General features: G+C 43.6%; 1 protein-coding gene across 2 annotated transcripts in view; it reads left to right on the top strand.

Annotated features, from left to right (window-relative positions):
- LOC144599660 (ephrin type-A receptor 4-A-like) overlaps nucleotides 1-25,098 on the top strand; it is a 131,475-nt gene that overhangs the window by 5,217 nt on the left and 101,160 nt on the right. For both annotated transcript variants that reach the window (XM_078410826.1, XM_078410825.1), the window contains one exon: nucleotides 3,569-4,232. In XM_078410826.1, the coding sequence (XP_078266952.1) occupies nucleotides 3,635-4,232 (598 nt within the window). In that variant the 5' untranslated portion in view covers nucleotides 3,569-3,634. The remainder of the gene's footprint in view (nucleotides 1-3,568; nucleotides 4,233-25,098) is intronic.

The raw sequence follows: 25,098 nt of genomic DNA, 5'->3' as shown, positions 1-25,098 counted from the left end.
TTCGGGTCGACTTCGACACCCTTCTTCAGACTGGGACTAAGTGCATTCTGCAGTCGCCGGCTACCTAGATGGAAGCGGTACCATTCAGAGAGTGTTGCCTGTGATTGTAGGGTGACCACATACACAGCTAGAGCCGGCAGCGAGGAAAGCCGCTGCAGGACGGCGTTTAATGTTGAAACGCTCTCCGTTCAATTGAACATTAAGTTGCTTTTCAAAACCACGCACTCGAGTTCTATATATAAGCCCCCGTGAAAAATTAAATACCCCCGCCCTTGTTTCTCCGCCGATCAAAGTGCTCTTGAAGCATTTATTTAGATGACTCTAGGTCAACGTTTCAGTACAGAATGGTGCGCAGGAAAATACTTGTTTTGATTCTGAAATAAAACTCTTATCGCACTAACGTTCAATTTTGCAACAGGGGACTTCGAGAATAGGACTATCAGTAAACGAAACAAAACTATTTGGAATTAAAACCGCACCTTTGCAGGCTGGGTGGAAATTGTGAGCGGATTGTTGCAATTGCCTTAATATGGGGCGTTGAATTCAGTTGACTCTCGTATCCAGCTTCTAACGAGAATGTATCTTTCCGTGTCACTAACAAGTTTTAACACATTGAGCTGATAAATTAAATACTGAAAGCCAGTCTCCCGGGAGTTCAGAGTGTCGTGATGGCCGCGGAATCATTATTAATTCCCAGCCAGCTCTTAAAGCAATCACCGGGATATTATGGGGTTGACATGAGGATTCATGTCTGGCGATCTGGGAGGGAAGGAAGGCGGCCGGCGCTGCTCACAGTCTTTACTTTCGCTAATTAAACGTAAACAGCCAAAAACTGACAAATGTAGCATGCATGGGTTTTACAATCAAACACTCTCCAGCGTTCTCCCCCCATTCCCTCGAGCACACCACACCGGTCGCCGTTGAAATACGTGTGTAGGGGGGGAACTGCGAATGATGCTGGTTTAAACCGAAGGTAGACACAGAAAGCTGGAGTAACTCAGCGGGGCAGGCAGCAACTCTGGAGAGAGGGAATAGGTGACGTTTCGGGTGGAGACCCTTCTTCAGAAAAGAACAGAAGTCGTCTGCACAACTCAACTGCTACAACACGTGAGCCGTTTGTGTAATTTCTGAGATATCTTTCAAGCTGGTTAGACGGATATCTGAAGAAGGGTCCCAACCCCCCCCCCCCCCCCCCCCCGAAATGTCAATGGTAGACACAAAATGCTGGAGTAACTCAGCGGGGCAAACAACATCTCTGGACGTTTCTCTAGAGATGCTGCCTGGCTCGCTTAGCTACTCCAGCATTTTGTGTCTAGCATCGAAATAAATGTCTGCAGAGTGATTTGAGTGTGTGTGTGGGTGTGCATAATGTTGGGTAATCAGGTAATAGTTTGCAGGAACTGTTTATTCCCCAATAAAGTAAATCGACACATTCATGATTAAAGATCACTTTTTAATGAGTTGGAAGCAAGTTACGAGTTATTAAATCATTGGAAACTGGATTTGCTCCATCCTAAGTGAGGTTTATGTCCATTATACGAGGATGTTGCCAGGACCTGAGCTATAGGGGGAGGTTTGGCAGGCTTGGACTTAATTCATCAGAGCACAGGAGGATGAGGGGCGATCTTCTAGAGGTGTATAAGATCTTGAAGGAAATCGATAGTTCATATTTCAAGGAGCAGAATTAGGCCATTCGGCCCATCAAGTCTACTCTGCCACTCAATCATGGCTGATCTATATTTCCCCCTCAACCCCATTCTCCTGCCTTCACCCCATAACGCCTGACGCCCGAACAAATGAAGAATCTGTCAATCTCTGCCTTAAAATATCCACTGACTTGGCCCCCAAAGCCATCTGTGGCAATGAATTCCAGAACTGCAGTAAATGCAGAGATAGATAAATTCACAGATAGACAAATTCTTGGTTAGAACGGATGTCAAGGGTTATGGGGAGAAAGCAGGAAAATGGGATTAGGAGGCAGAGATCTGCCATGATTGAATGGTGGAGTGGACTCGATGGGCCGAATGGCCTAACTCGACTCCTAAAACTTGTGAGCATAGAATCCAGGGTAATGGAATCGAGAACTGGGTGACATAGGTTTAAGGGGAGAGGGGAAGGATTATGATGCTGAGGGGCAACTTTTTCCACACAATGTGCAGTGGGTTTATGGAATGAACTGGCAGAGGAGGGAGTTGAGGCACATACTGTAACAACATTTAAAAGGCATTTGGAAGATACATGGATATGAAAGGTTTAGGGGGATATGGGCCAAACACAGGCAGGCGTGATGTGTGGATGGAGCACCTTGGTCAGCATGCGCAAGTTGAGCTGAAGGGGCTGTTTCCATGCTCTATGACTATTGTCACATGTACCGAGATAAAGTGGAAAGCTTTTATTTGATTGCTGTCCAATCAAGTATGATAGTATTATACATGAGTACAATCAAGCCAAACACATATACACCAGGTAGAGCAAAGAGAAAAATAGCAGAGTGCAGAATATATAGTTTCTCAGCATTGAAGTGTAACAGTTCCTATGAAAGTCCAATGTTTACAATGAGGTAGATAAATACAAAGTGTAAGTCTCTCCTGAGATGCTGCCTGACCTGCTAAGTTACTCCAGCATTTTGTGAAATAGATAAATACAAACATCTTTAGACTTTAGAGATACAGCGCGGAAACAAGCCCTTCGGCCCACTGAATCCGTACCGACCAGCAATCACCCTCTACCCTAGCACTATCCAAGGGCCAATTTACAATTTTTTTTACCGAAGCCAATTAGCCTACAAAACTCTACATCTTTGGAGTGTGGGAGGTAAACCGGAGCACCCGGAAAAAACCCATGCAGCCACAGGGAGAACGTACAAACTGTACAGACAGCACCCATGGTCAGGATCGAACCCGGGCTCTGTAAGGCAGCAACTCTACCGCTGCGCCATTGTGAAGACCTGTTTGCGTCTGTAGACTTATTTGTGCCATCAGATCACGGTTTCCCATATTACTTAATCTGGCCATCCTGGCCTAGTCTCACCCCTAGCTCTGCACTCTTTGTAAGTATCAGAATCTAAAATCAAATCCTCTGCCGGTGTACTGACGTCTTGCACATTCTACCCAACCTTAACAATAGCCTCCTGACTATCAGAAACTTTCTCCCTAATCCCTCTGCATTAAAGTCCCCTCCCCATTTTGAAGTGCTTTCTCAATCTGTTTGAGATCAATTATCTCCCTTATTCTTTTAAGTGACTTGGCATTTGGCGTCTGCTATGAAGCAGAAATCAAGTGACCATTAAAACTGAATATCCATTTCATTAATCGTACAATGTAAATGCACACCATCTTAATTTGCTAATTTTAGCTAACTGCTTCCATTTATAATCTATTTTAAACTTCTATTAGCGCATTGTAGAACTTGACCGGCCTTGTGAGACACAGATGAGAGCTGTTGCTTGGTGCATTCACATCTTGACTAAATGTACATTTTAATCACTGATGTTAAATGGTGTTTCACGTGAATGTGTACCCATGGAATTAAGGATGTGTGTTTGTGTGCGTGTGCTTTCTTTCAACAGTGGGAAGAAGTGAGTATCACGGACGAGAAGAATACTCCGATACGTACCTACCAAGTTTGCAACGTGATGGAAGCAAATCAGAATAACTGGCTACGGACTGACTGGATCCCTTGTGAAGGAGCCCAGAGAGTGTACATTGAAATTAAATTCACCCTCAGAGACTGCAACAGCCTGCCGGGCGTCATGGGAACATGCAAAGAGACCTTTAATCTGTTTTACTTTGAATCGAATAATGATAAAGAATGGTACATCTCTGAAAGCCGCTACATAAAGATTGACACCATCGCAGCTGACGAGAGCTTCACACAAGGGGACATTGGTGACCGGGTCATGAAGCTGAACACTGAAGTCCGGGACGTAGGACCCCTGACCAAGAAGGGCTTCTACCTGGCATTCCAAGACGTGGGTGCCTGCATTGCCTTGGTATCCGTGCGCATCTTCTACAAGAAGTGCCCGCTGACGGTGCACAACCTGGCGCAGTTCCCCGACACCATCACAGGGGCCGACACCTCGTCCCTCGTGGAGGTGCGTGGCTCCTGTGTCAACAACTCCGAGGAGAAAGATGAGCTGAAAATGTACTGTGGTGCAGATGGAGAGTGGCTGGTGCCCATAGGCAACTGTCTGTGCAACACTGGCTACGAAGAACAGTCTGGAGAGTGCCAAGGTAGGACAAAATGTTGTGGTTTTGACGTAATTCCATTAAGCCTTTATATGCAAGTTATTTAATTAGTGTTGGGAGAGTAGGGTGTAAACAGCGCTAATTAACCTGTCCACTGTGACATCAAGGTCCGCAACTCATTGATTAACAATTCTGTCAGTTCCATGTGGTGCCTCTTTCTTCCATAGTGCAATGGGCAAAACCACACACATCGAGCGACTTGTTTGCAAACAATTTTGACAACATCAGACAAAATGTATATGAAGGAACTGCAGATCCTGGTTGACAACGAAGATGGACACAGAATGTTGGAGTAACTCAGCGGGACAGGCAGCATGTCTCAAGAAGGGTCTCGACCCAAAACATCATCCATTCCTTCTCTCCAGAGTTGCTGCCTGTCCCGCTGAGTTACTCCGGCAATTTGTGTCTATCTTCATTGACAGCATCAGACTGTTTGTGTCAAAAATTAAAGATTTAATTTAAAAAAAAATGTAATCATCTCATTGTGTCAGACATGAGGTTGACACAAAGTGATGGAGTAACCCAACAGGCCAGGCAGCATTTTTGGAGAAAAGGGATAGGTGATGTTTCCAGTTGGGAGCCTTCTTCAGACAGTTCTGAAGAAGGGTCCTGACCCAAAACATTATTTATTCTTTTTCTCCAGAGTTGATGGCTGACCCACTGAGTTACTCCAGCAGTTTGTGTCTATCTTTGGTATACACCATCATCTGCAGATCTTAGTTTCTTTATTGAGTCAAAAATGCATTGACTGTGTAGGAAGAAACTGCAGATGCTGGTTTACACTGAGGATAGGCACAAAATGCTTGAGTAACTCAGCGGGTCAGGCAGCATCTCTGAAGAAATGCAATAGATGATGTTTCGGGTTGAGACCCTTCTTCAGATTCACATCAGGCATTGTTTGTCTTATGAAGACTCGTGCACCAGTACATATTTAGTCTTACAGTAAATACCAACTTCAGTGCCAATGATATGGCTTACATCTCATTCCGATCATTAACAATGGCTCCGTGGCTTCTTAGAGAATGTGATAACAAGCCCAGCAGTCAGATAGACCTTCAGGATTGTAACACGGTTGCTTCTGCTCTGGTGCCAAAGCATATCGAGGGCAGGTACAACGTGCAGATCTCGACAATGAGATATCACCGAGTAGCTTGTTGCAGGGGAACAAAAGAAATGGTCCACTGACGTTCTCATAAACATCTCCGAACCTAAGCCAACTGACGAACCACCACCATGATGAACGGCGATTTTGCAATAAAAACTGAGATCAATGACCACAACAAGAGGCAGACCATCTGGTCCACCCATCCCTCAGAAGATAAGCCATGCATTCTCAGGGCTTTCACCACAACTAATCTGCAAGCTTCACATTGCACCGATCATTGGAAGGTCATAAGTGATGGGAGCAAAATTAGGCCTCTCAAGTCTACTCCACCATTCAAACATGGCTGATCTATCTCTTCCTCTTAACCCCATTCTCCTGCCTTCTCCCCATAACCCCTGACACCCATACTAATCAAGAATCTATCTACTTTCGAGACTGCAGATGCTGAAATCTGGAACAAAAAAACAATCTGCTGGTGAAACTCAATGGGTCAGGCAACATCCATTGAGGGACTTGGACAGTTAACGTTTCAGGTCAAGACTCTGCCTCTGGACTGAAAGAGTGGAGGGAAGATAGTTAGTGGTTGGAAAATGTTGGTGGATAGACACAGGAAGAAGAAGAAGCCTCTTTAAAGTTATAAATAATCCCTTTCTCTAATGCTTTATTGGAAAGGACAGACACAAACAACGAATTTATAGCACCTCAATATTATTGCAAAGTGAACAATTTATGTTACAGCAGTTAGACTGGAACAGAAGGGCTTTATAACAATTCATTTACAAGATAACCAGAGTTCTCAATAGTAGACTAGAGTCATGGTTAATGTCCATTTCTGTACATTACTGGTTTACGCGGAATTACTGGTTTACTAAAGTAATAGCAAGTCCACTTTAGATCGATAACTGCAAACTTTTTATTGAGTTTTCACTGCAGTTATTGTGTCTGCATGGATGTATAAAGCTGGAGTGACTTCCGATCGGAAACTCTAACACCAACATCGTACTGATTTAGATTTAATAGAAATACTACGTTGATTATATGTTACATTTCATTCAGCCAAACATAATCTGTTCTTTTCTTTAAAAGATATACAGAATATAAACTGAAAATCAATAAGAAATGGGATGGAATGTAACTTTTCTTTGGTCATGATATTTTTAAGAACCATTATTATTTTATTGTGAACTGCTGAATGTACTTAGTCAAAACATAATTCATTTGAGCATAGAGCAAACCCACACTTTAAGAAGATGTCGAAAACATTGAAATTGAAAAAAAATCCTTTTAATTAAATGAAAGCCTTATCTGGAAATGGTGGATTCTCTCATTCAGTTCTCGAATTTCCACTTTGTCTTTTCTCAAAGGCAGTATTATTCATCTGAATATCAATGTGATGAAGGAAATGGAAGCCATCATCTATGTTTTATAGTCGTTATATGTAGGAAGGAACTGCAGATGCTGGTTTAAACCGAAGATAGACACAAAATGCTGGAGTAACTCAGCGGGACAGGCAGCATCTCTGGAGAGAAGGAATGGGTGACGTTTCGGGTCGAGAACCTTCTTCTCTCCAGGGATGCTGCCTGTCCCGCTGAGTTACTCCAGCATTTTGTGTCTATAATCGTTATGTGATCTGTTTGGTTTAGTCACACCAAGTTTACTCAACAAACTTGCCTTGATTAATGGGAGAATAACAGAGTTTTCTTGCTTTTGTGCCTCCTGTTCGACTGATAAACAGTATTGTGATCAGAGTCACCAACTTTGGTCATCTGTTCAGTGACTAAGTCCAGCACATGAGTGAAGCTACATCACTACCAATGTTGCTCCCTGAGCTTTGCTTTTTTGACCACATTATCTGATATAAATTATATATCTTTAATAAACGATTTCCCATTTTAAGGCCATCCACTCCAGTTCTTACAAGGGAAAAAAAAAACCAGCAATAAAGGGAGTGACATCATGGCTATTACAATGCATTTTATGACTTTATTCAAATTGTAATGAATTTTATCCCACTGTGGCTGAACTCAGTTGGATAAATCATAGAGTGCATTCCTGAAAGGCCAAGGCTGATTTTCCTAATCTTTAGTTTGGTTGGTGTTTATAGAAAGAGAATAGACGTTATTAGTATTGCCTTTTGATACAAAACTGAGATGGTGTTACCGCAGGGAGCCAGGATCCTCTGTCCCGACCGCTGCCATTTGATTCAAGTAACGCTGAATGTGTATGAATCTTTGTGAATAGGAACTGCCCCCATTGTTTTGCATGGGAGAACTCTGACGGGACAATTATGGAGCTGGGGTCAAGGGTCACTTACTTCCTCATCCATCTTCCTCCTGTCATTGGGGGTCAGCATTAGATTGATTAAGATCTCATGGTGTGACAAAGCCCTGGCAATCAGCAGTGGTGGGTGCTCATTGTTATTGGAGTCACCAACGCTGGTCATCTGTTGGGGCCTGGGGTCTACCACTCGGGACAGACTTACATTTCCTCTTCCAGTTGTCACCTTTGGCCGAATGTGTTAATACTTGAAAGAATTGAAAGATTGGTAGGGACGGTTCCGCCGTTTCAAAGTGACAGATTGGCATTGTCCGTGCCACCTGCAAGTTCATTTGAAAGGAGCAATGATGTCTGACCGACTTCCTTGCAAGATAACAAATGGAAGTGAGTCGCGATGTCAGTGCAACACTAAATATGTATTCGTAAAAAAAACCCGAATCAAAACCCCTTATTTTAAACAAGATCTTACAACTTTGCTGCACTGCAACAAAAAAAAATCTCTGGACTTTACCCTGGTTTGTTTTAACACGGTTTATAAAACAACTTTGATTTACTGCATGCTGTTTGATTTACTGCCAGTGTTCTGATTGATTCCTCTTTAATTATTGCCTCATTGAGATAATCCTCGCATTGACAGCAAATCTCTTAACTGTGATGATGCGTTGAATGGGTTTTGTTAATCCAAATACGGTGAAAGTCATTCAGTTTTGTTCGAGAGAGAGAACCCAATCTCGAATCTGTTTTTCTCAAAAATATATTTTTTCGTTTTAAAAAGGACAAATGCAACTTGTTTTGGCTGTTTAGAAGCATTTTAAAGAATGTGTGAAGGACAAAGTATGTCATTGTTAGCAATGGAAATAACCTACTATAACATGCAGTCATTGTCACATTTGGATTTAACACTCAACGACAAACAAAGGATTTGTATCCATCACCAGCACAAACAGCTGGGAACTGCTGTCTTCATTTTCTGATTTTAGTGAACTTAAAGATGCATTGACTTTATTTTAGAAATGTACAGTATTTACGTGCCTGAATTTGCAAATTCTTGATTGTGCTGTATGAAATCCTTTTGAACCTGGTTTTGATATGATGATGAAAATTATCATCAATTCTCAAAAGATGCCTTTATTGTGTCATTGTCTGCCACTCATTTTCACCTAGCCCACAGTTAACAATGGCCTGTTTCCTTTATCATCGTTACTTTTTTGCATATCTTTCATTCATTTGTTCTATATCTCCCGAAATCACCATCTATATCTCTCATTCCCCTTTCTCCTGACTCTCAGTCTGAAGAAAGGTCTCGACCCGAAACGTCACCTATTCCTTTTCTCCAGAGATGCTGCCTGACCCGCTGAGTTACTCTCAGCTTTTTGTGTCTATGCCTTTAATAGAATTGTTCTGTTATTTGACTTGGCTACCTATTGCTTACAAGGGGCCACAGTTTAAGAATAAGAGGTAGGCCATTTAGAACTGAGATGAGGAAAAACTTTTTCAGTCAGAGAGTTGTGAATCTGTGGAATTCTCTGCCTCAGAAGGCAGTGGAGGCCAATTCTCTGAATGCATTCAAGAGAGAGCTAGATAGAGCTCTTAAGGATAGCGGAGTCAGGGGGTATGGGGAGAAGGCAGGAACGGGGTACTGATTGAGAATGATCAGCCATGATCACATTGAATGGCAGTGCTGGCTCGAAGGGCCGAATGGCCTCTTCCTGCACCTATTGTCTATTGTCTATTTACTGACACAAAGGTAGAGCTGCTCAAATGTATTTTCATGAACAGGGCAGGTCTTTAAAGGCATTTCAACGTCTCCTTCTATAATAATGACAGCTCTCATACAGCAACCAAACCAACCTATTTCTGGGTCTTTGATACCTGCTTCATGAGACTTTATTTCGAAACAATACATCTCTTGTTCCATCTTAAATTTCAGAGAAACCAGACAGAATATAATATGACATGTAGGAAGGAACTGCAGATGCTGTTTTATACCGAAGATAGATGCAAAATGCTGGAGTATCTCAGCGGGTCAGGCAGCATCTCTGGAGAAAAGAAACAGGCGACGTTTCAGGTCTGAAGAAGGGTTCCGACCCGAAGCGTCACCTATTCTTTTTCTCCAGAGATGCTGTCTAACCCGCTGAGTTACTCCAGCACTTTGTGTCTACCTTTGGTGAGAAACATAGTTTGATTTATTTTTAATTCCGTTGGAAATCCGAGAGAATAAACTACACTTCCCTCTATTTTTTCTTGTCAGTAAGTTTTTCAAAAATTTCCTATCTATATAACTTTATTTTCTGATTTAGAGATATTTATTTTTCTTATTAAGCAGCAAATCATCAGTAAAAAAGAAGTGGAGGCTGAATTATATTGTTAATGTACTTTGGAGTCCAACATGGGAAGGTTGCTCGTTGAGACTGCCTCTTCGCCGAATAAAGGCTGGATTCAGAGCATCTGTCAAATTTCATAACCAAGTTAGCTATGTGCGGCTGCAACTATAAAGTGCTGAGAGCTGAAACCACCCCCCTGCACTCAGTATGTGGCATTCACATGTACGGCATCTGTGTCTTACTGAAAGATCAACATGATTTTTCTCGATGTCATCATCACACTGACGACAGCAATCCCAGCCATTCATCTGTAGTAGTGAATGAGCATTGTCGAAACGGCCGGCCATCTTAACTCTGCCAAGATCAGCTTCCTCCTTTGCAGATTTTCCACACAGAGTCATGCAAAATAGTACAACTAATTTCTTGACTCGCAAATCTCGATCGTAATCGTGCACTGTCTTTCTGCTTGTTGGTTAGCACGCAACAAAAGCTTTTCTGTGACAATAAACTAAACTTAACGAAACTGAAGGAAAAGGGCTGCCCTTGCAAATTAAGCCCAAGTAGTCCACAGAAGATGTAAACATATTACACAAAATGCTGGAATAACTCAGCGGAACAGGCAGCATATCTGGAGAGATTGAATGGGTGGCGTTTCAGGTCGACCCGAAACTTCACCCGTTCCTTATCTCCAGAGATGCTGCCTGTCCCTCTGAGTTACTCCAGCATTTTGTGTCTATCATCGGTATATAACCAGTTCCTTCCTATTCAAAACATATTACATGTTGCCTTGGGTTATATATTTGAGACACAGCATGTGTCCTTCAGCTTGCAATGATTATTAACCACCCATTTACAGGAATCAGTGTTTAATACAGTGGTTTACTGGCATTACCTAGTGTAAGAATGATGCTTGCAGAGTGTGTTGGATGCAGAGTATGCAGTGTGTTGGTTCTTGAAGCATTGACCCGGAATCCCGAAAGCTTGTTATCCATCGTCATTGCAATAACTGGGCTTCACTTACAGCTGACAGTGTTGGTATGGTTCCAGTTTATTATTGTCACGTGTACTGAGTGAGATACAGCGTTTGTGTGCTGTTCAGTCAAATCGTACCATGCATGAGTACAAACAAGTATAACAGGTAATGCAAAGAGGAAAATACCAGAGTGGAGAATATAGCGTTGCAACATTAGAGCGTCGCAGTTGCAGAGAGATTGCAGCAAAAAAAAAATGTAAGGTAGATTTGGAGATTGTGTTACACCCATTTTACGAGAGGACTGTTCAATAGCCTGATAACAGCGGGGAAGAAACTGTTCCTGATTCTAGTGATAATGTGCTTTCAACCTTGTGTATCTTCGGTCCAACGAGAGAGGGGAGAAGAAGGAATGACCAGGGTGTAAATAGTCCTTGGTTATGATTGTTTGAGTGGGGATGGGGAAGGTTGCCTAGGTGGTCATGTCAGTAACAGGTACCGAGTCTCTATTTGGATGGGAATCCTGGAATAGTATTTACATTGCAAACCCACCCAAACAAGAATGGCTTCATTGTATTCAGATTAGTAACTGACCAGAACATTCATATTCTGCTGCGTGGAAGGTGGGCGGTGAGAATTAAGGGGGGGGGGGGGGGGGGCGGTAATCAAAACAATCGTCTATATTTCCTTTCTGATTTATTGCCAGTGGATTTTTTTAATTCAATTGGCTTGGAGCTCCTGTAGTCTTTGTGGCCAGTTTCTCTTGGTCAAAGTGGCAAATCTGTTTGTTGTTAAGTGCAACATCGGGGGTATTTTCATTTGCTTTGCATGCCGACAATTTGCATGCCGACAATTTGTGCAATCCAGTAGCTAATGCAAAAAATAGACACAAAGTGCTGGAGTAAGTCAGCGGGTCAGGCAGCATGTCTGGAGAAAATGGATAGGTGATGTTTCGGGTCGGGATGCTTCTTCAGACAGGGTAGCTAATGTACCTTGAGGCTAATGTTAACGGGCTGACAGAGGAGTGGGATCCTGCTGGTTAAATTGGAATGATCATGAGTTCTGATTCGTTTACAGAACTCTGAGTTACAGAGTGTGCAGGACATTCCCCTCAACTTGCAATAGGTGGCTCAGGTGATCTGAAAGTCTGGGAAACTAAAATGTCATCGGGTATGAATGGAGATGCCTCGTGAGAGTGAATAAGAAACAATTTTCTTACTTTCAGGCAGTTTAGTTTAGTTTAGTTTAGAGATACAGCGCGGAAACATGGCCTTCGGCCCACCGGGTCCGCGCCGACCAGCGATCCCCGCACATTAACACTATCCTACACCCACTAGGGACAATTTTTGCATTTACCAAGCCAATTAACCTACAAACCTGTACGTCTTTGGAGGGTGGGGGGGGGGGAACTGAAGATCTCAGAGAAAACCCACGCAGGTCACGGGGAGAACGTACAAACTCTGTACAGGCAGCACCCATAGTCGGGATCGAACCCGGGTCTCCGGCGCTGCATTCGCTGTTAGGCAGCAACTCTACCGCTGCGCCACCGTGAGCCCCAGTGTTTTGGGGTTACGGGTAACCTGCTTGCAATCCATTTCTGTGGTTTCTGATATAGCTCATGAGCCCATAGTGGAGGTGGATGTGTGATCTACATCCACAGGCGGGTCTGATGGGTTGACAGGGGTGGTTGGTAGACAGGTTGCAGTAGTGCCTTTCTGTCTGCCATTCACATCGGGCTTCTGTGGTTCCTACACACGGACCCAAGGTAGTCAATGCAATTCTGAAAGCTCCTCTATTTTCAAAGATTAAGGACCGTGGACTCTCATTAATTTGTGGGAGCGCTAGGATTTTCTGCAAAGACATTGAGAACATCCTTGAGTTGTTTCCTTTGTCCACCTGGTAATGTCTTGGTACTTGAAGTAAAGCTTGGGGCTCTGGTCCCTGACATAAGAACCTGCCCTTTGGAGTCAATTGTGTGTAATTGTGTGTAATACGGCCTCAGTACTAAAGAGCCTGGCCTGGGAGAAGATGCAGGCATTGAGGCTCTTGCCCTGTCAGTGAACTAGGAGGATGGAGAGTGCTTTGGTAGCAGCTATCCAGCGCTGTAGCTGCCAGAAGGTGAGAGGAGAAAGGCTTTAAAGGAACCTTAGGGGTGAAGGTTTCACACGGAGGGTGATGCATTTATGGAACAACCTGCCACAAGAAGCAGGTACAATAACAACATTTATAAGATATTTGGACACGTACTTGAACAGGAAAGCTTTAGAGGGGTCCATATTCTTAACTCCAGCATACACCCCACTCAGGAGGAAAGCTCCAGTCACCATAAAGACTGTTAAGACATGGCCTGAAGGAGCTTCCTCGCAGCTGCAGGATTGCTTCGAAAGGACCAACTGGGATTTTTTGAGAATCAGGACTTGGAGGAGTACACATCAACTGTACTTTGCTACATCCAAAACTGTGTTGACAATGTCACCGTCGACAAACGCATCCGGTTGTATCCCAATCAGAAACCCTGGATGACAAAGGATGTCAGGTCTCTCCTCAAGGACCGTAACACTGCCTTCAGGTCTAGTGATAGAGCTCTATACAGTGCTGCTAGAACCAACCTGAAGAGAGGCATCAAGGATGCCAAAGCGTCCTACAAGAGGAAGATTGAGGACCACTTTACCAACAATGACCCACGGAGGGTATGGCAAGGCATCCAGCACATCACCAACTACAAGACCAGCAACCGCACGACTGCCGACGGCGACACCTCGCTGGCAGAGGAACTTAACTGTTTCTTTGCTCGTTTCGAGGTGAAAGCTACAGTGGCAGACATAACACCCTCTCCAGCACCTGACAGCAACACCTTCACTGTGCAGGAGTATGATGTTAAGCGCGTGCTCAGAGCAGTGAATCCCAGGAAAGCTGCAGGCCCCGATGGTGTGACGGGCAGAGTGCTGAGGGAATGTGCAGACCAATTATCTGAGGTCTTCACAAAAATCTTCAACCTGTCCCTTTTAAAATCCACCATCCCTCCCTGCCTGAAGTCCGCCACAATCATCCCACTGCCGAAAAAGTCTGTCATCAGCGGCCTTAACGACTACCGTCCGGTAGCACTCACACCGGTCATCACAAAGTGCTTCGAGAGACTGGTCCTGCAGCACATCAAAGTCAGCCTCCCACCCACCTTCGACCCATACCAGTTTGCCTACAGAGCAAATAGGTCTACAGGGGATGCCATCGACACTGCTCTTCACACTGCACTGACCCACCTTGAACACCAGGGGAGCTATGTGAGGATGCTCTTCCTCGACTTCAGCTCTGCCTTTAACACGGTCATCCCGAGCAGACTGGTCACCAAACTTTCTGACCTTGGATTTTCCCAAACCATCTGCCAATGGATCAAGGACTTCCTGACCAACCGCCCCCAGACCGTCAAAATAGGCCCTCACCTCTCCTCCACCATTACACTGAGCACCGGCTCACCACAGGGCTGTGTGTTGAGCCCCATCCTTTACTCCCTCTACACTCACTACTGCGCCCCCACCCATCCCACCAACACCATCATCAAGTTCGCGGATGTCACGACTGTGGTTGGACTCATCTCAGGAGGAGATGAGACAGCCTATAGGGATGAAATCCAAAGGCTGGCAGCATGGTGTTCAGTGAACAATCTTGTCCTGAACTCCTCCAAAACAAAGGAACTTATAATTGACTTCAGGAAAACCAGTGCAGAACACGACCCACTCTACATCAATGGGGTCTGTGTGGAAAGGGTACCCGCTTTCAGGTTCCTGGGTACGCACATCGCAGAGGATCTTACCTGGTCTACCAACACCATCACCACAGTAAAGAAGGCACAGCAGAGACTCCACTTCCTGAGGATCCTCAGGAAAACCAACCTGCAGGAGAAGCTCATGATGTCCTTCTATCGCTGCTCCATCGAGAGTGTGCTGGAATACTGTATAACCACATGGTATGCCAGCTGCTCAGAAAAGGACAGGAAGGCCCTTCAGAGGGTCATCACAACGGCCCAGAAGATCATCGGCTGCTCACTGCCCTCCCTGGAGCACCTGTTCAGCCTACGCTGCCTCAGTAGAGCAGGCAAAATAATAAAAGATCCATCCCACCCCGGCCACCGTCTGTTTGTTCATCTGCCCTCTGGTCGACGTTTCAGGTCGATCAAATCCCGAACAAACAGACTTAAGAACAGTTTTTACCCCAGGGCCATACGAGAACTGAACACTACCTTTGCACTAGGCAACACCGTTAAAAAATCTTGTACTTAATATAATTGTATTTATTTGTTTTTGCATTTATTGCATATATGTTTGTACGCACCGTCAGGATTGGCTATTTTTTAATTTCGTTGTACTCGTTGCAATGACAATAAATGAATATTATTATTATTATTATTATTAAAGAACTGCAGGTGCTGGTTTAAATCAAAGATAGAGACAAAATGCTGGAGTAACTCAGCGGGCCAGGCATGGGTGATGTTTGAGGTCGAGACCCTTCTTCAGACTGATGTCAGGGGAGTGGGCGGTACAGAGATAAAATGTAGTCGGAGACAGTAAGACTGGTGGGAGAACTGGGAAGGGGGAGGGGATGGAGAGAGAGGGAAAGCAAGGGCTGCTTGAAGGTGTAGAGGGGTCTGGATCAGTAAAAGAGACAATCTTGGATGGGCACAAAATGTCGGAGTAACTCAGCGGGACAGGCAGCATCTCTGGAGAGAAGGAATGGGTGACATTTTGGGTCGAGACCCTTCTTCAGATGGGCATCTTGGTCAGCATGGACGAGTTGGGTCGATGGGCCTTTACCCATGCTGTATGACTCTATGACTCTGTTGTGATGTTATTGAAGGTAGCGTCCATCTCAGAAGTGGACAGGAGAGCAGCTTTATGCCAGGTTTTAGTTTTTGATATTCACACATTATTTTCCAAAAGCTGTGCTGATGCACTGATGGCAATGGTGAATTGATAACTGGGTCAGCATGGACAACGTGGGCTGAAGGGCCTGTTTCCATGCTCGTAGCTCATGCTGGATAATGTAGAACTTCACATGTGCTCCTTGTGGGACAAGTTATGATAATAAAATTAGCAGTTTTCATCTGTAAAGAATTAATCAGACACTTTGATCCTTTTAGAAGTCTGAAAAAAGGGTCTCAACCCGAAACGTCACCCATTCCTTCTCTCCCGGGACGCTGTCTGACTCGCTGAGTTACTCCAGCATTTTGTGTCTACATTCGATTTAAACCAGCATCTGCAGTTTTTTTTCCCTTTGATCCTTTTAGATTTGTATTGTTAAATCTGGTATAGTTCTGGATCAAAATTGAGGCCTGGAACACCTAATAACCTATATAACCTATATAACCACAAATTAATCTTGTTACTGTTTCGCTGCATGCCTCTTAACCCAACGTGTGACACTATTACGCGCTTTACTGATGTCGATAATCCCACTTGCTTTACTGCTTCCAAGTTAAATGCAATCACCAACAGTCAACCTTCATGAGGATTATAAAGCGTTTTTGTGAACAGTTACTTTAACTCGTGAGCAATTGAAGATCAAACCATACAAGATACGGGGAAAAACTGCTATAAATTGTCTTGTTCTGGTAGTTTGGTAAATGTTGATAATCCAGTATAAGATTTGCAAGCAATAAGGCTTCTGCCCCAAATCAAGTGCTTCTCTTGCTGATTTTTTTTTTCCTCCTGAGTTTCCAGGCCATTTTTCATGGTCTGGCTGTGTGAATAGCCAGAGCATCATAGATACTGTCCACTATAGAGTTCCAAGTGTTATTTTGACAGACTGATCTCCCGCCATTCACCATTTGACTGTGTTCTGACATGGCTCCCGATCGTCTCTTTGTTTCTTTCAGCTCAGAGGGTGAGAGGTTAACTGAAAACTCATTTTTTTCCCTCTGCCAATGACAATTCTGGAAGTGGGTAAATATTCAGTTATTCGGTTCTTTTATTTCAGATTTAACTGGGTCAGAACTCCAAACATGAATATTTGTCCGAGACGTAATTTTTTTTTTTTGTCACAGCAAAATAATTCTTTATTTTTTCTTTAAAACCTTAGATTTGATTCAAAAATTGACTGCTAAATTGCGTTAGAGTTTAACAAACAAGATTTGCACAGGCTCTTTTTTGGTTGTGATGCTTGTGGCTTTGTTCCTGCTAACTTTGACCATCAAATTAATGTGCCGAGCTTAATGATTCCCATATCAATCTTAGACTTTCTTAAATACTTAAAATCCTGATTATATTTAATATTTCATTATTATGTGATTAAATGAAACTGGCTTTTTTACTTGCATTGGCTATTTCTGTACTTTTCCCCAATGGTTCTTCTGGTGCAAAGCAAAAGAATATTATGAAAACCTCATGCATTTTTTTTTTTAAATCACGACAAAAAAAAAGATTTGTCACCGAATTATCCAAAAATTATCCGGCCATTGTACTTGACAGTAAAATATTGTTTGGAAAATAAATGCACTCATGTTGAAAAAGACATCGCAGCTTTGAAAAATGTCTCATTTTGAAGTGTGCCTGGATGGGAGAGTGATTAATGCAGTCGCTAGGCAAATTAGCATGTCAAAAGCTTTGAATCAATACCAGTACTTTTTGTGTTGGCTGGACAGACTGGGAAAAGCCTGAGAAGCACCAGGAAGCTCTTGACAGCTGTGGCAATCTGAAAAAGAGACTGTCCATGGTGATGCAGACATGGAAAGCTTGATCTATCAGCGACGCTAATCCCCCAAAACGACTCGAACAGATTAGTTGAAAACTACTTCAGTGTGTCTAATTGCCTCAGCCGTACAAGGTGAAGAAATTAAGAACAGAGCGAAAAATAATTAGTGATCTGTATAGTGCTAAGACTAGATTTATTTTCTATTAAATATTTTACTCCATTCAATTTCAGTGGAAAGAATTAAATAAGACCATTCTCCAGAAAGAGCTAAAGACATTAATGTCTTTAGTCTACTGTTAATGGCCAAATATTTAATTCATATATTTCACAATGCACCTTAAATCAAATGTCTAGCTTTGATAGACCCAATTTAGACACTATTTTATTTCTGTCTTATTGAAATTCAATTTTTAATATATCTTTCAAATGTAATTTGCTGTTCTGTTGTATCACACTCTTTCACGAGTTTTCAATTTATTTGGATCAAGAATGCCTTACTTGGTTGATAATAGCAAACTTTCAATTGATTGCAGTTCACTTAAATACTCCAACGCTATCCCTCCAAAAAGATTTTTTTTTGAGCAAAATATTTCACTAAGTGCTACAGACATGGAGCCCCTGAACAAAGTGACTTGGACATGGTGCATACAGGGCCTGTGCTTCGTGACCTGCGTGACTCCCGATTATTAACACCTCAGTTTTAAAATGGTTAGCCTTGTGTTCAGATTCCTACGTGGTTTCAATCCTCTCTGGCTCTGTAAACAGCCACAGTCCCAGCACTCTCCAAGAACAATGTATTCCTCCAGTTATTCCTAATTGTGCGTTCACTCATGTGGAATTTAAACGTTAACATTTCCCATTGAATCTTCTCCAACTTTGGATGGGTACAGTGGCAGTAGAGTTGCCCCCTTACAGCACCAGGGCCCCCAGGTTCGATCCTGCCCACGGGTGTTGTCTATGCGGAGTTTGTATGCACTCCCTGTGACCGCGTGGGTTTTAGACAATAGACAATAGGTGCAGGAGTAGGCCATTTGGCCCTTCGAGCCAGCACCACCATTCAATGTGATCATTACTGATCATTCTCAATCAGTACCCCATTCCTGCCTTCTCCCCATACCCCCTGACTCCATGTCCCTAAGAGCTCGATCTAGCTCTCTCTTGAATGCATTCAGAGAATTGGCCTCCACTGCCTTCTGAGGCAGAGAATTCCACAGATTTACAATTCCACAGATTTACAGTGAAAAAGTTTTTCCTCATCTCTGTTCTAAATGGCCTACCCCTTATTCTCTGGGTTCTCCGGTTTCCTCTCACATTTCAAAGACATGCGGGTTTATAGGCTAATTAGCTTCTGCGAATTGCCCCTATTGTGCAGGATGTGAATCTGGGATAGCGCAGACTCGGCGGGCTGAAGGGCCTGTTTCCACACTGTGTCTCTGAGCTAAACTAAACTCCTTTTCAATACTTCTTTAAACCTATTTCTTTTGCTTTAGTTCACCTGCTTTCGGTGTTCCTCTCTGGCTCAACGTCAATTATGTTTGGAAATTCTTTATGTGAAGTGCCGTGCCATGGTTTGCCATTTCAAAGATGCCATACAAATGCAGGTCATTGTACACTGCTGAAAATGAATGATGCATCTGAACGGTTCATTGGGATAGGGGATAATACCAACGACTCGTCAGGTTCAGGGACGAATTCCATTAAAAATGTAGATTTTCACAAAATATTTCTTCAAAGTTGAAAATAATTACAGTTTACGTCATAAAGATTCAACTTGGAACCAGTCATTAAATTTATCAATGTAAAATTCTTGAATAATTTTTCCGTATATCAAGATAAGATCTTATCTCGTTGTGAACACCTGCTTGGTTTGACCATCCAGAATGGGCTGATATATGTTAGGTGTAGAGAAAGTGCCGGAACAGGTCAAATAGGTTCAGAGATGACTTGCACACACAGCTCAAACCACAAAATTCTCATTAACAAAAAATGGAAATACCTTGTTCAAATATACTTCTGGAGTTGCCGTCGCCTATTCAGTGCAGTATATATTAGCTAATGTGGTGTTCTACTGATGCACCCCAGGTTACAACCTATATACAGGCTGTACATATGAGCGGGCATTTGAGAGGCAGGCAGGGTGAATTTGCCACAGGCATCATCTGCTGCTTGGGAACTCAGATTGTGGCTGTATTTCATAGAGTCACACAGCGTGGAAACAGGCTGCTCAGCACAACCTGTACACGTCGAACAACATGCCCCATCTACACTAGTCTCACCTGTCTACCTTTGGCCCATATTCCTCTACACCCATCCTATCTCTATGCCTGTCCAAATGCTTCTTAAATGTTGCGATGGTAGTTTTAGATTTTAGATTTAGATTTAGAGATACGGTGCGGAAACAGGCCCTTCGGCCCACCGAGTCCGCGCCGCCCAGCGATCCCCGCACACTAACACTATCCTACACACACTAGGGACAATTTTTACATTTACCCAGTCAATTAACCTACATACCTGTGCGTCTTTGGAGTGTGGGAGGAAACCGAATATCTCGGAGAAAACCCACGCAGGTCACACGGAGAACGTACAAACTCCGTACAGACGGCGCCCGTAGTCAGGATCGAACCCGAGTCTCTGACGGCGCTGCATTCGCTGTAAGGCAGCACCTCTACCGCTGCGCCACCGTGCTACCTGCCTCAACTACCTCCTCCGGCAGCTCGTCCCTTGCATGCATCACCCTTTATATTAGAAAGCTACCCCTCAGACTCCTGTTAACCCCCCCCCCCCCCCCCCACACCTTAATCCTATGGTTCTTGATTCCCCTAGTCTGGGCAAAAGACGCAATGCATTTTACCCAATCTATTTCTCTCGTGATTTTGTACAACCCCAAAAGACCTCGAAAAGATCAAAAGTCTGCATTGCGATCTGTCCATTTACGAACAGTTCCCAGAAATGGGACCCTGCCATAACATGGGGGTGACCTGAAATACAATGATGCACTATGGTGCTGGTAAGGGGAGGGAGCTGTGCGGGCAATATATTTGATCGAACTTTAATGGCTTTACCTTGCACTAAACTCTATTCCCTTATCATGTACCTGTACACTGTGAATGGCTTGACTGTAATCATGAATTGTCTTTCCACAGACTGGTTAGCACACAACAAAAGCTTTTCACTGTACCTCAGAACAGGTGACAATAAACTCAACTGAACTGAAGAGATTCTCGATAGATTCTCTGGTGTAGATATAACTATTTGAAAACAGATCTGGTAAATCCAGCGTTAAAATTACCCCTCCCCTCCATCCTCCCCTAGTCTCTACTCCACAAGGAAATAACACACTCCCCACATTAAATTGTCTATTTTTGCTTCAAACAGTTGAGATAAACAGATGCTGGTAGATAAATATCAACGCATAAAGCCGTCAGTGCTGGAAACACAACTGCTGGGTGCTCTTAACAAACAGCATGTCAGAGCTGTCTTATGATAAGAATTATATACAATAGTCAACAAAAGCCATGACTTAAACTATATCTTATCAATTATAGTTCAGTGTTGAATCTTGAAGAGCTTAATATTTGTCCGTATTGAATGAAGAAACAAATGTTAAGTGAAAGCATCCTATAGTTTGCTGTATCATACCCTAGGGCTAGAAGACTAATTCCTGATTTAATCCGATGTAGACACAAGGATCTGCAGGTGCTGGTTTACAACAACAAAAAAGACACAAAGTACTGGAGTAATTCAGGGGGGAGGGGGGTCAGGCAGCATCTAAGGCAGACATGGATAAGTGATGTTTCAGTTCGAGAAAGTGGATAGGTGACGTTTAGGGTCGACATCACCGATCCTTGTTCTCCAGAGATGCTGCCCGATCCACTGAGTTTTTCTCCAGTACTCTGTGTCTTTTCCTGATTTAATCAGTTCCTGTTACTTGCGAGAAGCAATAAACAACTTTTTGAGAATTATCTGGCATTACAGAACGAAATTTAATATTTTAAAATCAGATGCAAAGCACATCTTACATATTAACAATTGGATTTTAAATATGGTAAAATTAATGAATACTTGTCACATGTGACAGGTCACAGTGAAATTCTTGGTTCAAGGTATGCAAAGAGTCGCCACATAAAGGGCGGTGACAACGCCAGGTCCTCCTTTGTTCTTCCCCCCCCCCCCCCCTCTGGCAGTCCCCCCACACCGCCTCCTCCTTTGTTCTCCCCCTCACACAGTTCCCCCATACCGGGTCCTCCTTTGTTCTTCCCCCATGGCGGTCCCCACAACGCCTCCTCCTTTGTTCTCCCCCCCCCCCCCCCCCCCCCACCCATGGTGGTTCCCAGGTAGGAACAATGTTTATTCATTTAATTTCCATGCAAATCCATGGAATTTACAGTCCCTAATTGTAAATGAGAAGAAAATGAGACATAGAGTCGTACAGCATGTAAACAGGCCCTTCGGATCAACTTGCCCACACCGACCAACATATCCCATCTACACTCGTCCCACCTGCCTGTGTTTGGCCCAGATTCCTCTAAACCTAATCTATCCATGTACTTGTCTAAATGTTTCTTAAACATCGCGACAGTCCCTGCCCCAACTACCTCCTCCGGCAGCTCGTTCCATACACCCACCACTTTTTGTGTGAAAAAGTTACCCCTTGAGTTCCCATTAAATCTTTCCCCCCTCACCTTAAACCTATCTCCTCTGGTTGTCAATTGCTGTATTTCGGGAACAAACTGACATACAAACGAACAGACATACGAATATACATACAAGATGAGAGTTTTAGTAATATGGAGATTTCAATATTTTGTGTCACGCATAATTCTAATGGGGGTGGCACAGTGGAGCAGCGGTAAAGTTGCTGCCTAAGAGCACCAGAAACCAAGGTTGGATTCTGACTTTGGGTGCTATATGTATGGTGTTTGTACTTTCTGTCCGTGACTGCATGGGTTTTCTCCAGATGCTCCGGTTTCCTACCGCATTCCAAAGGTGTGCAGGTTTGTAGGTCAATTGGCTTCTGTAAATTGTCCCTGGCGTGTAGGATAGAATTAGTGTATGGGTGATCGCTGGTCGGCAAGGACAAGGTGGGTCGAAGGGCCTGTTTCCATGCTGTTTCTCTAAACTAAATTAAACTAATCTAACATAGTCGTGACCAAGAAATAGCTCAATACCATCAGAACCATCCATTTTGCTCACAATGTGGATTTACTCTATAGTCTCTAGTTTTACTTAGTTTTAGTTTAGTTTAGCGCAGAAACAAGTGCTTCGGCCCACCAGGTCGGCGCCGACCAACGATCCCCGCTCACTAACCTTATCCTACACACACTAGGGACAATTTACATTTATACCAAGCCAATTAACCTACCAACCTGTACATCTTTGGAGTGTGGGAGAAAACCGAAGATCTCGGAGAAAAACCACACAGGTCACGGAAAGAACGTACAAACTCCGTACAGACAGCACCCGTACAGACAGCGTATAGTCAGGATCGAACCCAGGTCTCTGGCGCTGTAAGGCAGCAACTCTACCGCTGCACCACCATGCTTTACTTGTGTCTCTCCAAATCTCTGCAACTCTACAAAAGCAACTGTGTAAAGATCATACAGTGAAGCTAGTTGATAAAATGTCTTCCTTTTGTTGGAACTATGATTTTTCTTTTGAAATGAAAACAATATTTATGCCAATCATGGTCCCATTTAGAAACAACAGGATGACAGAACAAGGAGAATTCTTGTCGCTATTAATACGTTGTGAAAGAGACTCTTGTAATGTGAGTCTTGCAGCACAATTACACACCAGAGATTATATTTTTGGTTAAATTTCCTTTCATTATCTGTCTTATATCAACAGAATCTGAAAGAATGCACTTTCATTTAATTCGCAAAAATTACAGTATCTGATCCATCAAGAAACTCGTTAGCAATATTACAATGAAACAAATAATTTATCATTGTTTCTTCTTTTCTGTGTTACTCTGTTTACCTGTGTGATTCTGCTTTCTTTGGATGGGATTTTGTAAGTACGTATTGTTCGGTGAGGAAGGATTAATGGATCCTTTGTTGACATTATTCCCACACAATATCAGATTAGTTTCTTTTATTTTGTGGGAGAATTCTATACCATGGTATCGTGTTTTTGCCCAAAGAAAATCAAGGTACAAGGAAAATGGTCATTATTTCCAGTTTTATAAGTATGCTGGATTTCTTCAGTCTGTAGTCAGCTGTGGAGGAACTGCACTACACTGACTGATGGCCAGGGACCTGCTGTGGCGCCGGAGACCCGGGTTCGATCCCGACTACGGGTGCTGTCTGTTCGAAGTTTGTACGTTCTTCCCGTGACCGCGTGCGTTTTCTCCGAGATCCTCGGTTTCCTCCCACATTCCAAAGACGTACAGTTTTGTAGGTTAATTGGTGTATGTGTAAATTGTCCTCGGTGGGTGTAGGACAGAGTTAATGTGCGGGGATCGCAGGTCAGCCTGGACTCGGTGGGCCGAAGGGCCTTCTTTTCGCGCTGTATCTTTAAACTCAACTAAACTGATCTGTGATGTCCTTTGCTAGGGATCTGTGGCATGCAAAGGTGAAAGTGCACCGTTGTAACTTTACAAGTCAAGTGGAAGCATTCAAACAGGGACTTGCTGGAAATATTTTCAACTCCTCTAACTCCGAGCATCAGAGTGGAGCAACGGTAGAGTTGCCTCCTTGCAGCACCAGAGTCCTGGGTTCGATCCTGACCATGGTCACTGTCTGTACTGTGTTTGTACGTTCTCCCTGTGAACGCGTGTTTTTTCTCCGGGTGCTCCGGTTTCCTCCCACACTCCAAAGACGTACAGGTTTGTTGGTTAATTAGTTTCGATAGATTGGAAAAATTGTAGGATGGGGTTAGTGTATGGAGTGGACGCTGGCTGGCGTGGACTAGGTGGGCCAAAGGGCCTGCTTTGCGCTGTATTTCTAAAGTCCAAAGTAAATGGAGCGTATGTCCAAAAATGTTAAAATATCAAATCCATGCCCCTACCCGCTTCTGAATGACCTACTTTTATTTTGAACTAGACCAAGTGGACCCCGATGGGCCCCAAACCTCTCCTGCATTGGTGCAGCGTCCTCTTCTCCCCCCCCTCCCCCTCCCCCCCACATCACTCCCCTCAACCCCCCCTTATTCTCCCTCCTCCCCCTCCCTCCCTCCCCCCCTCGCTCCATCTCCCTCCCTCCCTCCCTCCCTCCACCCCCCTCCCTCCCTCCCTCCCTCCACCCCCACCCTCCCTCCCCCCGTCCCTCCACCCCCACCCTCCCTTCCTCCCTCCCTCCTCCCTAGGAGATAAATTTAAACTTTAAAATGTGAATAACTTTAAAAATATAACACCGATTTCAATGAAACTTCTTCCATTAGCACCAAAGCGATGACGTTGAGTACGGTGGGCCTAAAATTGTCGCGCTATTCTGTACCGTTTTGGCTGTAGTTCAAGAACAAACAAACAATCAAACGAGAGTTTTAGTATGT

The sequence above is a fragment of the Rhinoraja longicauda genome, chromosome 13 (assembly GCF_053455715.1).
Source record: "Rhinoraja longicauda isolate Sanriku21f chromosome 13, sRhiLon1.1, whole genome shotgun sequence".
Taxonomy (NCBI): Eukaryota; Metazoa; Chordata; class Chondrichthyes; order Rajiformes; family Arhynchobatidae; genus Rhinoraja; species Rhinoraja longicauda.
This window is presented reverse-complemented; position numbering and strand designations above follow the sequence as displayed.